At 41.5% G+C, this 15,333-nt stretch overlaps 1 protein-coding gene across 1 annotated transcript in view; it reads right to left on the bottom strand.

The window, feature by feature from the left end:
* Nucleotides 1-8,584, bottom strand: part of PTH2R (parathyroid hormone 2 receptor) — a 107,913-nt gene extending 99,329 nt beyond the window's left edge. Inside the window, exon 1 of the mRNA XM_004262780.3 lies at nt 7,909-8,584. Within this exon, the coding sequence (XP_004262828.2) occupies nt 7,909-7,971 (63 nt within the window). The 5' untranslated portion in view covers nt 7,972-8,584. The remainder of the gene's footprint in view (nt 1-7,908) is intronic.
* Nucleotides 8,585-15,333: the final 6,749 nt, after the last annotated feature.

Below are 15,333 nucleotides of genomic sequence, written 5' to 3'. Positions count from 1 at the left end.
GTTAAGTTACAACTCTCTGAAAAATGCTACAAGAGACAGTAAGATATACAGGGTTCTGAGAGCTTATTGTAAGGACATTTTTGCCTTACTGGGTAAGCCAGGCTTTCCTGAATAAGGTACACATGAGCTGATATCTAGAGGATAAACTGGAAATTAACCTGGTGATGCATACAGGGGAAAGAATCCAGGGAAATTCTTGAGAGAGGGCAGACAAGGGACTGAAAAGTTGGCCAAATAACAACATTTTTGTTTGTTTGCTAGACATTTGAATTTGTTATCCTATATCTCATAATAACAAAAGTATTTGACTTAGTTGCTAATTTAAGAAGCAATATATAATAATCCTTCTACCTATGATTATGAAAACACTTACCAATATTTAATGAGCATCTACTGGTACCATTCACTCTAGAAAAATGATTAAGAATCAGTTCCTGCCCTCAAGTAGTCCAATACCTGTGACAGGAGCTCAATACAACAAATATGACAGTTTTTAAAGAAATAACGTATCATTTGTGACTTAAAAATTATACATGTTGTCATTCAAAAGTTCTATACTAGCCTTACATTTAACAACTTAACAAAATTAGCAATGATGTTACTTCTATTAAAAACCTAGAGCAACTATCATACTTAATGATAAATCTTTAGAAGCATCCCACTGAAGTAATAAGCAAGGTAAGATGCCCACAATAATTACTGTTATCATTCAACTTTATATGGAATTTCTAGCTAATGTAATGTAAGAAAAAAGATAAAAAGAAATAACAGATAAAGGCTACAAATAAACGTATCTACAAAATAGAAACAGAGTTACAGATGTAGAAAATAAACTTACGGTTACCAAGGGGTAAAGGGGGGGAGGGATAAATTGGAAGATTGGGATTGACACATACACACTATTATATATAAAATAGGTAACTAATAAGGACCTACTGTATAGCACAGGGAACTCTACTCAATACTCTGTAATGGGCTATATGGGAAAAGAATCTAAAAAAGAGTGGATATACGTATATGTATAACAGACTCATTTTTCTGTACACCTGAAACTAAGACAACATTGTAAATCAACTATACCCCAATAAAAATTACAAAAAAATAAAATAAATAAAGTATTCAAAACAAAAAAGATGTACCTTCTAGAAATTCATGAAATACTAGTTCTCATAGTCCTGATCTATACAAAGTGAACAAAATAAAATCTACACTATTGGGCTATAATCTGAGATAAATAATATGACGGTAAAACACAGTCACAGATGAAATGCTCAGTAACTGTTTGTTATTAATGTTATTATTGTAAATAGAAGTTATCTCTAAAAAAAAGAAAGAAAGAACAGATACAGATATTGGAGAAAATTGTTACTGTTCAGGAATAAACTTCATAGGTATGAATCAATAAATAAAAATAATAGAGATTCTCTATACCAACAATAACTAATTTAAAATGTGATAGAAATTATGGTAATGATGATGATGACGACAACACTGATGGCTGACACGTACAGTGAGCAAACTCTGTTACAGGCACTACATTAAATGCTTCTCCTGAGGTTTTCATGTAATACACATGTCAAAAAAAAAATAACTTGCATTAGGTCATCCCATTTTTTTGCTATTTTTCACCCCATTTTTTGGGAAGAAGAAACTGAGTTTTTGAGATAAGTAATAGCATGAGAATAGGAAACACAGATTCCAAATTCAGTTCCGATTAGAAGGTCCATAATCTTGACCATTTTGTGTAGTTCCCTCTTCCTCCAGAAAGCCATGATTTACTTTCTTTGAGAGTCTATAAAATTCTATCATCCAGTGGACTAACTGGCAAGCTCAACATTTAGCCTGCTAGTTTGTCAGTTATTAAGACAAGAGATCTCTGGAAACACCCAACTCCCTCAGGGTTGCTTTACCAGCAGCTCTCTTTCCTCCATCTTTGTGACCAGATACAGGTTCCACTGCATCATTTGTACCCAGGGCAGTCATCTCTGATCCTTAGAATAGAATGACATTTTTTCAATTAAAATTGGAGTAGGGCTTCCCTGGTGGCACAGTGGTTGAGAATCCACCTGCCGATGCAGGGGACACGGGTTCGTGCCCCGGTCCAGGAAGATCCCACATGCCGCGGAGCGGCTGGGCCCGTGAGCCATGGCCGCTGAGCCTGCGCGTCTGGAGCCTGTGCTCCGCAACGGGAGAGGCCACAACAGTGAGAGGCCCGCGTACTGCAAAAAAAAAAACAAAAAAACTGGAGTAAATGATCAGAGACTTGAGTTCCAAGTGGGATCAAAGAAGATGAATAAAAGAAATACAAATTACCTTAATCAAACATTTATGGAGAACTACCACTCAAAGGCACCATGCTAATTGTCACAGAGGGTTCCAAATTGCTTATTAGCCCCTTTTCCCCTGTAAATTTACAATTCAGGGGTAATCTTATAGAAAACCAATCTGCATGTCTTTTTTCAAACTAGTTAGCCAACCCTTTTAATTCCACTATACTCTCACTGAGAATATCATTCTTTCCTGTGGTTTCAAGTACTCCCTATTTAAAAAGGGATGATGCTAAATCCAGAGCTTCTCTTAAACTCCATAATCCAATATCCAACCATCTCCTAAATATCTCACAGGCTCCACCAACTCAGCTTATCTAAAAATCTAACTCATCGATGATACCTGCCCCAACCCACTCTTCCTTCAGTTGAATGTACCTTCTACCTCTCAAATCCATCTGCCTCCCTGCATCTCCACTTCTACAAGGACACACCAGTGATTATAAGACTGCTGCAACTGCCTTATGATTAGCTGTACTGTCTTCAGAACGACTTCTTCAAAGGAGGAGATAGATGTTAATCAAGGACTCATTAATAAATGGCAAACTATAAAATCTATCAGCATTATGAATAAAATGTCCTATTGCTATCTGAAGGAGTTGGGTTCTGAAAAAGAAAGCATAAGGAATAGACGGAAGAGTGTTGCAGGCAGAGGGAATAGCCTTGCAAAATTCACATACACACACACACACACACACACCCCTTTGAAAAGCCTTCACTTACCCCCAATCTTGTTTAGAAACTATCTCAATCTAATAATCATTCCATTAAAAAGCTCTTTACTAATTGGCTGATAGAAGGAAAGAACTGACATTTTCATTATCAGACACCTTAAGGCTTTTGTTGTTTATATGTTTTTAATTTTAATACTCTCACATTCTATGAGATAAATGTCATTATTGCCCCCATTTAATTTATTTATTTGTTTATTTATTTTTGGCTGAGTTGGGTCTGTGTTGCTGTGCATGGGCTTTCTGTAGTTGTGGCGAGCGAGGCCTACTCTTTGTTGCGGTGCACGGGCTTCTCGTTGCAGTGGCTTCCCTTGTTGCGAAGCAGTGGCTTCCCTTGTTGGGGAGCACCGGCTTTATGTGTAAGGGCTTCAGTAGTTGTGGCACGTGGGCTCAGTAGTTGTGGCTCGTGGGCACTAGAGCACAGGCTCGGTAGTTGTGGTGCACGGGCTTAGCTGCTCCGCAGCATGTGGGATCTTCCCAGCCCAGGGCTCGAACCCGTGTCCCCTGCATTGGCAGGTGGATTCTTAACCACTGCACCACCAGGGAAGCCCTATGTCTTCATTGTTAAGTCTACCAATAATGGCTTGTTGGTAATTCCATTTATTATCACCACAATTTCCAATACAGCATGTTGGTTTATTTGATTGATTGATTATCTATCCCCTTGTGTCTCTATACCCCACTCCTCCTTCTCTATCTTCCCATACACAACCATTTACGTGAAATATATATACAAAATATTAACTAAATATGTTGATACAATATGTATTGCTGTTTTATGTGCATGTATTTGAATGTACGTAAATGGTAATATACATCTCATTGTTTCTGTGCTGTATCTCAGCCTATTTTAAGGATCTCATTCATGCTCTTTGTGTACATTGAATCCATTGCTTTTTATTGCTGCCTGTTACCCCACTGAACACCCAGATTGTTCCCAGCTCTCTAACACCACAGAATTACTGCAATAACCATTATGGACTTGTGTGAGAAATTCTCGGGGAAACAGACCCAGGGTGGATATTGCTGAGAAAGAGCATGTGTGTATACATAATCCAGCTAATCAGTGCCCAGCTGATTTCCACGATGAGGGCATCAGTCTGCGGGGTGGGTTCAGGAGCAGAAGGCCCCGTGTGACTCATGGCTACTCTACTTGTTAGTAACCCCGTGTGACTCATGGCTACTCTACTTGTTAGCTGTGTGACCCAAGAATGCTACCTAACATCTCTTAGCCCCATTTTCTCATTTATAAAGCGTGAACAATTTACAGTGCCTAGCTCATAAAGTTACTGTGAGAATTAAAGGAAATAATGATAAAGTGCTTACCACAGTATGTGGTATGTGGTCATCATTTTCTTCCCACCCAGTAAGAGATTTCTGACTTTCCAGGAGACCCTGAATTGTCACACTGGAAGGTCAGTAAAGCCCATCCTCCTAACTTCACAGAGGAAGAATGGAGAGATCAAGTTTCATGCCCGAGGAGGCTGTATGTTATCAGAGGAGGGATCTGAATGCAGCTTTCCGGGCCCCCAGGCCAGTGTTCCTTCCCCTGTACCAGAATGTCCACGGTGGTGCTGGGATTCCACTCAGGCAAAAATGAGTAATAACTAGAACACGAAACCTGCCCTGCGTTGGCATCTGCTCACACCTGGTACTCTATGGAACTGAGGAACTTCCACTCAGTATGTCACGAGCTGCTGGGAATTTTTTCCAGTTGTGGTGGTGGATTTGTACTCACTTCCTCTCACACACTGTCTGACAGCCACACTGATCTGCAGCCCTGGAGCCTGGAGAAGGTGCCTGCATCGCGTGGCGTCAGCCCATTCTCAAACCCAGCAAAACCAGTGCTGTTCCTGGATAACTTTGTAAGGGAGGGAACAGCCATGGAGGTACACCACTGAGACAGTCCTTCTAGAAGGAACCAGCTACCTGTCTGGAAGGAGTGCAGTTGGCTGACAGCCTCCAGCTGCAGTGCTTTCAAGCATCTGTCTCAGCTCTGGATCCCAGTCAACAATCATACAAAAAACCCTAGCCAATGACTGAGCACAGTGGAAGAACCAGGACGTGGCCATTTCTTCACCATGTGGGATGCCTATGATGGGCAACCTTTGCCCCAGAGCTCTCCATGGGGTTGGCCAAGACTTTGTCAGGTTTGCAGCCCAGTCTGAGGCTCTCCTTGTCCAATCCTGCTTCCTCACCCTGTTACCTTTCTCAGGTTTTACCCCCTAATAAAGAAAATACTACACATATTCACACAGTTGTCCTCACTCTGACTCTAGGAACTGCATTGCTGGGCTCTTCAATGATGCCTGATGCATGAATTCATGGCTTTTGAACTGTGCACTGAGGCAAAGGCAGCATCTTCACCAACCAAAAACCACAGGGATATTTAAAACAATTGCAAGTACTAGCCTATGTTGCCTATTGTGTAATGTAATCCAATGTTTGCCAGATAGTAAACATTTATTCTACACAAGCTCATTCTGCTTGGACGAGTTTCCTTTGTTGTTCTATCAATATATTACATTTTTTAATATGTGTCTTTGCTGGGAATGAAGAAACTGAAGATCAAAGAAGGTGTCAGCGTGTCAACGTAAATGACTTCAATGTAACCTTCAGATTTTGTTTAGAGTGCCAGAAATGTAACGTATTATCACAAACTCATTTCACATAATTCTTAATCTATAAATATAAATGGAAATGGGTTTTAAGCAATGGGCCTTAACCAGAGGCGATTTTGCCTCCCAAGGGACGTTTGGCAATAGCTGGAGACGTTTTTGGTTACCACAAGGCAGGGTTTGGGAGCTGCTGCTGGTTTCTAGTGGAGAGGACAGGACTGCTGCTAAATATCCTGCAATGTACAAGTCAGCACCCATAACAAAGAATTATATGGCCCACAATGTTGAGAAACCTTGGTTTAAAATCATAGAAAAAGCGTTCAATGTCCTGATGGTTTTTTTGAAAGCTAAATATTCTTCCCATAATCGCACAGTGATTTTCTTCTCCGTTGTACTAAACAATGTCTCTCTATTTCCTTAGAAAAAGTAATCTGGAACGCTGAATAAAATAAATGGCTAGGGCTTCCCTGGTGGCGCAGTGGTTGAGAGTCCGCCTGCCAAAGCAGGGGACGTGGGTTCGTGCCCCGGTCTGGGAAGATTCCACATGCCGCGGAGCGGCTGGGCCCGTGAGCCATGGCCGCTGAGCCTGCACGTCTGGAGCCTGTGCTCCTCAATGGGAGAGGCCACAACAGTGAGAGGCCCGCGTATCGCCAAAAAATAAAATAAATAAAAAAAAAAATGGCTAGAGGTCACTTGTCCCTTATACAAGGAAGTGGAGTTTTCAAGCATATTATCCAAATATCTTATGAGAGAGAAATGCAGGAAATACATTCGAGATCACCCGAGCTCTATAACTGTCACCAAATTCTTAAGAGTTTTTCCATTCATTCATAATTCCTTCTGTTACCTTGGTGAAATTTTTCAGGTTAGAGCATACTCTACTTTTGAGCATTCACTGACCATCTTATTAGTCAATGTATAACACACATCGTTTGATTTTTTTAACATATTAAGTTCACTTGAAATATCCTGGTCATATTACGTAAAGCCCAGTATTTAGGAGAACACCTATTTCTATTAACGTATGTAGCTATGTGGTTAAAAAAACAAAACAAAACAAAAAAACCTGCACGTTTAGAATAACAAATTTAAACTGGCCACTTGAAAGCCAAGAACATAGTATTAAGTTTAGACAGTACCAGTACATAAATTAATGCCTTAAGTTTCTCATGGGGAAAGAATTTAAAAAACCTAATTTGGGGCTTTATTTGACGGTCAAAGTGCGCCCCCTCCCGAACAGAAAAGAGAAATAACGTTGATTTCCATTTAAAGTTACAGGGCTCTTAAATTGCATTACACTACAAGCAACTCTTTCTAGCTCATCTAAAAAGCTGAGTGTAAATCCTACATTTTATTTGACTCAAAAAAATGTGAGGATGAATTGCGCATTAGAAAGGGTCCATTGTGAAAGATCACCCAGAAAATCTCTAAACGATATTAGCAGTACGAAAATGACAACTACCATTTAGTCTAAACATAACTCAGCTTTAACAAGTTATATGTATTTTTCTATCTAGTCTCCTCGCTTTAATGATACGTGATTCTGTAACAGGAAGAGTCAATTATCCTTTCAGACAGTGGTCACAAACAATCCTAGAAATTTAAATTCTCAAAAGTGACGGTAGGGCTTCCCTGGTGGCGCAGTGGTTGAGAGTCCGCCTGCCGATGCAGGGGACACGGGTTCGTGCCCCGGTACGGGAAGATCCCACATGCAGCGGAGCGGCTGGGCTCGTGAGCCATGGCCGCTGAGCCTGCGCGTCCGGAGCCTGTGCTCCGCAACGGGAGAAGCCACAACAGTGAGAGGCCCGCGTACCGCAAAAAAAAAAAAAAAAAAAGGGGGGACGGTAAATTGCCAGCAGACAAAAAATAATTTGAATTAATTAAACGGGGATCAAGGAGACTAAGAGTAAGAAAAGTTCTTCACCTCTCAACCCTCCTGACCCAGAACCCCGTTGTTCATAAATATCCTCTTACTTTGCAGATGCCAAGATGCTGGTCGGAATAGTGCCCACCCCCAGGACATCATTCACCTAAAGCATATCTTTGCAGCTCCACTAAATGCCTGTCAAACCTTGCCGGGTGCACTTGTGTGTGTGTCTGTCTCTCTCTGAGCGTGTTAGTGCGTGAATGTGTAAGCGTCAGCGCCCGCGCGCGCCTTGGTCTCGGCCGCCCTAACGTTGAACACCGGCCGGAGGCTCCGGGAAGCAGGTGCCGTGGAACAGGGGCTCTTACCTGGGCTCTGGCGAGGAAGCAGCCCCCGAGCAGCAGCCACCCCCAGAGGTGGGGTCCGGCCATACCCGAGCCAGCCCGAGCGAGGAACAGGGACACTCTTCCCGAAGCCCGAGGAAAGATTCACACTCGCAACTTGGCCGGCGCGAGGCAAACTTGTGGCCGGGAGCGCGGCGCAGCTGGGGTGTCGGGCTCGAGGCCACTAGTCGGGGATGCCCGGGGCCAGGCTGTCCGAGCCCCGTGCCTTTCGGTCTCCGTTCTGCCGCGCGGAGGCTCGCGCCTTGGTTGCTACTTCCGGGGAGAGCTGCTCGAGTCCCGGCCTTGACTCGCGGCCCCAGCGCCCAGTGGATCCGTGCGCGCCCGGAGTGGCTGCAGGGGCGGCGGGGAGGCGCTCGCGCTCCTCTTCCGAGTCTCTCTGTCCCGCAGCCCGGGGGATCCGAGGGCGACAGATCCAGAGCGCTGCTGCCGCCACCTTCGACTCACACTGTCTCTTCCTCCCTCCACTCTGTCCCAGGTTCCAACGCCCTGTCTCTAGGGAAGCCCTGGGTCGCCGGGGATTGTCCGAAAGTTCCCTCCTGTCCAGACGCGCGCTGACCACTAGCCACCGCGACCTGGACAGTGTGGTTAAAGGTTTCCGAGGCCAGGCGCATTCTCCATCCAGGGCTCTGGGCTCAGCAGTCTCTACAGCGCTAAAGTTCTCTGATTGCCGTTCTCCTAACCACTGTAAATACTGTGCGTGCGTGCGTGCGTCTGTGTGTGAATGAAGGAGAGAGAGAGAAAAAAAGAGATTTTGCTCCAGCAGAAATCTCTGGGTCGAAACATTTGGGGATCGTTTTATATTTTGGATCCATGCATTTAAAAAAAAGACAACTATCTAATATTCTTTAACAGTTTTTTGTGTGTGAACGCCTTCGTTTGACACAAAGTCTTTTTCTTTATTTTTCTTACAGGCATAATCATCAAGGTGCCAGAGACCTTGCTTCACAGACATTGAGTTGAAGAATATACAGTCTCCGAGGATCTGATACAGTTGGGAAGGAATGAGTCCCATAGATGAAACACAAAAATTCCCTCACCTCCTCGAATTTGACATTTGTCACCATTGTTTTTCATTTGAGTGCCAAAGTGAAAACTGGGTTTGTTTTTAAAACAGATAACTAATGACTGGCCAGGTCTAAAACACTAGAAATACATGACTTTTATTTCTAATTCTATGTCTGAAAAAGTTCACTCCTATCTCTATTTTTATTGTTTATAGTACAGATATTTATTATAAACAATTTCATGTGCTTTTTGAAAGTAGCAAGATCTAAATAAGGGGTCCTCAACCCCGGGGCTGCGGACCGATAGCGGTCAGCGGCCTGTTAGGAACCTGGCGGCACAGCAGGAGGTGAGCGGCTGGTGAGTGATGGAAGCTTCATCTGCTGCTCCCCATCGCTCGCATTATATGCATTTCCTTTCATTTCAATAGTGATTTAAACAGGAAGTACAAATAAATGTATCTTCTCTGTTCACGTTTTTTGGAAACTCAAGGGAAAGATATATTTAAAAATTCTTAGTCACATTTTTTATTATAATACATATTCGAAGAGAAAATTTTGCAAATGCATAAAGTCACACGGAGGAAAATAAAATCCAAACAAATTTCTCTACCTAATCTTTTGTCTACTCATAATTATTTTGAATTAAGATTGGCCTTGTACTGTACATACCATTTTTTTTAATAGATCTTTACTGGAGTATAATTGCTTCACAATACTGTGTTAGTTTCTGTTGCACAACAAAGCAAATCAGCCATATGCATACACATGTCCCCATATCTCCTCCCTCTTGCGTCTCCCTCCCACCCGCCCTATCCCACCCCTCTAGGTGGTCACAAAGCATGGAGCTGATCTCCCCGTGCTATGGGGCTGCTTCCCACTAGCTATCTGTTTTACCTCTTGTAGTGTATATGTGTCAATGCCACTCTCTCACTTTGTCCCAGTTTACCCTTCCCCCTCCCCGTGTCCTCAAATCCATTCTCTACGTCTGCATTCCTGTCCTGCCTCTAGGTTCTTCAGAACCTTTTTTTTAGATTCCATATATTTGTGTTAGCATACGATATTTGTTTTTCTTTTTCTGATTTACTTCACTCTGTATGACAGAGTCTAGGTCCATCCACCTCACTACAAATAACTCAATTTCGTTTCTTTTTATGGCTGAGTAATATTCCATTGTATATATGTGCCACATCTTCTTTATCCATTCATCTGTGGATGGACATTTAGGTTGGTTCCATGTTCTGGCTATTGTAAACAGTGCTGCAGTGAATACTGTGGTACATGACTCTTTCTGAATTACAGGTTTCTCAGGATATATGCCCAGTAGTGGAATTGCTGGGTCATATGGTAGTTCTATTTTTATTTTTTTAAGGAACCTCCATACTGTCCGCCATAGTCGCTGTGGCAATTTACATTCCCACCAACAGTGCAAGAGGGTTCCCTTTTCTCCACACCCTCTCCAGCATTTATGCGTGGGTTTATCTCTGGGCTTTCTATCCTGTTCCATTGATCTATATTTCTGTTTTTGTGCCAGTACCAAACTGTCTTGATTACTGTACCTCGGTGGTATAGTTTGAAGTCAGGGAGCCTGATTCCTCCAACTGTTTTTCGTTCTCAAGATTGCTTTGGCTATTTGGGGTCTTTTGTGTTTCCATAAGAATTATAAAATTTTTTGTTCTAATTCTATGAAGAATGCCATTGGTAGCTTGATAGGGATTGCATTGAATCTGTAGATTGCTTTGTGTAGTATAGTCATTTTCACAATATCGATTCTTCCAATCCAGGAACATGGTATATTTCTCCATCTGTTTATGTCATCTTTGATTTCTTTCATCAGTGTTTTATAGTTTTCTGACTACAAGTCTTTTGCCTCCTTAAGCAAGTTTATTCCTAGGTAATGTATTCTTTTTGTTGCAGTGGTAAATGGGAGTGTTTTCTTAATTTCTCTTTCTGATTTTTCATTGTTGATGTATAGGAATGTCAGAGATTTCTGTGCATTAATTTTGTATCCTGCAACCTTACCAAATTCATTGATTAGTTCTAGTAGTTTTCTGGTGGCATTTTTAGGATTCTCTATGTATAGTATCATGTCATCAGCAGTGACAGTTTTACTTCTTATTTTCCAATTTGTATTCCTTTTATTTCTTTTTCTTCTCTGATTGCTGTGGCTAGGGCTTCCAAAACTATGTTGAATAAGAGTGGATAGAGTGGACATCCTTGTCTTGTTCCTGATCTCAGTGGAAATGCTTTAAGTTTTTCACCATTGAGTATGATGCTTGCTGTGGGTTTGTCATATATGACCTTTATTATGTTGAGGTAAGTTCCCTCTATGCCCATTTTCTGGAGAGTTTTTATCATAAATGGGTGTTGAATTTTGGTAAAAGCTTTTCTGCATCTATTGAGATGATCATATGGTTTTTATTCCTTAATTTGTTAATGTGCTGTATCACATTGATTGATTTGTGTATATTGAAGAATCTTTGCATCCCTGAGATAAATCCTGCTTGATCATGGTGTATGATCCTTTTAATGTGTTGTTGGATTCTGTTTGCTAGTATTTTGTTCAGGATTTTTGCATCTATGTTCATCAGTGATATTGGTCTATATTTTCTTTTTCTGTGATATCTTTTTCTGGTTTTGGCATCAGGGTGATGGTGGCTTCATAGAATGAATTTGGGAGTGTTTCTCCCTCTGCAATTTTTTAGAAGAGTTTGAGAAGTATGGGTGTTAGCTCTTCTCTAAATGTTTGATAGAATTCACCTGTGAAGCATCTGGTCCTGCACTTTTGTTTGTTGGAAGATTTTAAATTATAGTTTCAATTTCATTACTTGTGATAGGTCTGTTTATATTTTCTAATTCTTCCTGGTTCAGGAAGAATTGTACCTTTCCAAGAAAATTGTACCTTTCCAAGAATTTCTCCATTTCTTCGTGGTTGTCCATTTTATTGGTATATAGTTGTTTGTAGTAGTCTCTTATAATCCTTTGTATTTCTGCAGTGTCAGTTGTGATTTCTTCTTTTCCATTCCTAATTTTATTGATTTGAGTCCTCTCCCTTTTTTTCTTGATGAGTCTGGCTAAGGGTTTATGAATTGGGTTTACCTTCTGAAAGAACCAACTTTTAATTTTGTTGATTTCTGCTATTGTTTTCTTCATTTCTATTTCATTTATTTCTGCTCTGATCTTTATGATTTCTGCTCTGATCTTTATGAACTTTATGATTTCTTTCCTTCTCCTAACTTTGGGTTTTCTTTGTTCTTCTTTCTCTAGCTGTGTTAAGTGTAGGGTTAGATTGCTTATTTGAGATTTTTCTTGTTTCTTGAGGTGAGGTTGAATTGCTATAAACTTCCCTCTTAGAACTGCTTTTGCTGCATCCCATAGGTTTTGGGTCATTTTGTTTTCATTGTCATTTTTTTCTATGTATTTTTTTAATTTCTTCTGTGATTTCTTCAGTGATCTCTTGGATAAAATTTTCTGAGTCTTGATTTGTGACCCAAGATGTGATCTATCCTGGAGAATGTTCCAGGTGCACTTGAGAAGAAAGTGTATTCTGCCACTTTTGGGTGAAATGTTCTATAAATATCAATTAAATCTATCTGGTCTATTGTGCCATTTAAAGCTTGTGCTTCCTTACTTATTTTCTGTTTGGATGATCTGTCTATTGATATAAGTGGGGTGTTAAAGTCCCCTACTATTATTGTGTTACTGTTGATTTCTCCTTTCATGGTTGTTAGCATTTGCCTTACGTATTGAGGTGCTCCTCTTTTGGGTGCATAAACATTTATAATTTTTGTATCTTCTTGGATTGATCTTTTGATTATTATGTAGTGTTCCTCCTTATCTCTTGTAACAGTCTTTACGTTAAAGACTATTTTATCTGATATGAGTATTGCTACTCCAGCTTTCTTTTGATTTCCATTTTCATGGAATATCTTTTTCCACCCCTTCACTTTCAGTCTGTATGTATCCCTAGGTCTGAAGTGGGTCTCTTGTAGACAGCATATATATGGGTCTTGTTTTTGTATCCATTCAGCCAGTCTGTGTCTTTTGGTTGGGTCATTTAATCCATTTACATTTAAGGTTATTATCGATATGTATATTCCTATTACCATTTTCTTAATTGTTTTGGGTTTGTTTTTGTGGGTCTTTTTCATCTCTTGTGTTTTCCACCTAGAGAAGTTTCTTTGGCATTTGTTGTAAAGCTGGTTTGGTGGTGCTGAATTCTCTTAGCTTTTGCTTGTCTGAAAAGCTTTTGACTTCCCCATCAAATCTGAATGAGATCCTTGCTAGGTAGAGTAATCTTGATTGTAGGTGTTTTCTCTTTTATCACTTTAAGTATATCCTGCCACTCCCTTCTGGCCTGCAGAGCTTCAGCTGAAAAATCAGCTGATAACCTTATGGGGATTCCTTTGTATGTTATTTTTTGGTTTTCCCTTGCTTCTTTTAATATTTTTTCTTTGAATTTAATTTTTGTTAGTTTGATTAATATGTATCTTGGTGTGTTTTTCCTAGGGTTTATCCTGTATTGGACTCTCTGTGCTTCCTGGACTTGGGTGACTATTTCCTTTCCCATGTTAGAGAATTTTCAACTATAATCTCTTCAAATATTTTCTTAGACCCTTTCTTTTTCACTTCTTCCTGTGCGACCCCCATAATTTGAATGTTGGTGCATTTAGTGTTGTCCCAGCAGTCTCTGAGATTGTCTTCAATTCGTTTCATTCTTTATTCTGCTCCTCGGCAGTTATTTCCACCATTTTGTCTTCCAGCTCACTTATTCATTCTTCTGCCTCAGTTATTCTGTTATTGATTCCTTCTAGTGTATTTTTCATTTCAGTTGTTGTGTTGTTCATCTCTGTTTGTTTGTTCTTTAGTTCTTCTAGATCTTTGTTAAACACTTCTTGTATTTTCTCAGTCCATGCCTCCATTCTATTTCCATGATTCTGGATCATCTTTACTATCATTACTCTGAATTCTTTTTCAGGTAAATTGCCTATTTCCTCTTCATTTATTTGGTCTTGTAGGTTACCTTACTCTTTCATCTGTGACATATTTTTTTCTCATTTTATTTATTTATTTATTTATTTATTTGATGAGTGGGATTTTCTTCCTGCCTTACTGGTTGTTTGGCTTGAGGCTTCTAACACTGGAGTTTGTAGGCTGTTGGGTAGAGTTGGGTCTTGGTGCTGAGATGAGGAACTCCATGAGACCTCACTCCAATGCCTATTCCCTGGGGTCTGAGGTTCTCTGTCTAAGGCTCCAGCAGTTCAGACTCAGAGCTCCCACCACAGGAGCTTCAGCCTAACCCCCAGCTCATAAACCAAGATCCTGCTGTGACAGGGCAAGAGAGAGTCATGGACATATACACACTAACAAACGTAGTAAGGTAGCTAGCTAGTGGGAAGCAGCCACATGGCACAGGGATATTGGCTCAGTGCTTTGTGACAGCCTGGAGGGGTGGGATAGGGAGGGTGGGAGGGAGGGAGACGCAAGAGGGAAGACATATGGGAACATAAGTTTATGTATGACTAATTCACTTTGTTATAAAGCAGAAACTAACACAACATTGTAAAGCAATTATACCCCAATAAAGATGTTAAAAAAAAAAGAGAGAGAGAGAGAGAGAACAAAGTAAAAAATAAAATTAGACTAGGAAACTAACAGATGTGTTAGAAAGAATACAAAAATAAAAATATAGATGAATCAACAAATGGAAGGTACATCAGTACCACAATAGTAAAAAAGAGGAGGAGGGAAAAGGAAAAAAATGGGGGGTAAGGCCTCAGCTGTGGAGGGCGAGGCCTAAGCAATGGCGAGGTTTGGGTGGTGGGCAGGGCCTATGCTTAGGACCCACAGGGCTGGAAAATGCCCTGAGGGGCTGGGAGGAGGGGGAGTTAGGCTCAAGGAACAGAAGGGGCCCAGGCATGCCCCCTACCCCTGGTCTCAGAGGGCAGGGGACCTCACCTGGGAGCCCAGCAGGTTTCCTGGGCTCAAGTGGGCAGGGAAAATGCCCTCCTCTCCTCTCCTGCTCCTCCCAGAGGGCGCTTTCCACCTGCCTCTCCTGATCTCCCCGGCCTCCCTCCTATACCCCCAGGACCAATGTGGTCAGGGAGGAGGGGCGGCCTTGGAGGGCAGGGGACCGGCCTGGGAGCTCATCAGGCTCCCCTTGCTGGAGTGGGCAGGGCAAACACCCTCTGCTCCTCTCCAGCTTTTCCCAGAGAGTCCCTCCCGCCTGCCTCTCCTGATCTCCCCAGCCTCAGTGGTGCCAATCCTGTCTGACCTCCACTTCTCCTCCCCTCTCTGTCCCCCCACATCCTACCTGTTCACTTTGGGGTTCCTCCCATCTCCTTGGGCATCAGAGTCCCCCACCAATGGCCGGCAGGTGCCCTAGTTG

The sequence above is a fragment of the Orcinus orca genome, chromosome 7 (genome assembly GCF_937001465.1).
Source record: "Orcinus orca chromosome 7, mOrcOrc1.1, whole genome shotgun sequence".
In the NCBI taxonomy this organism is placed as follows: Eukaryota; Metazoa; Chordata; class Mammalia; order Artiodactyla; family Delphinidae; genus Orcinus; species Orcinus orca.
The sequence above is the reverse complement of the archived record's forward strand: the minus strand, read 5'-3'. Positions and strand labels throughout refer to the sequence as shown.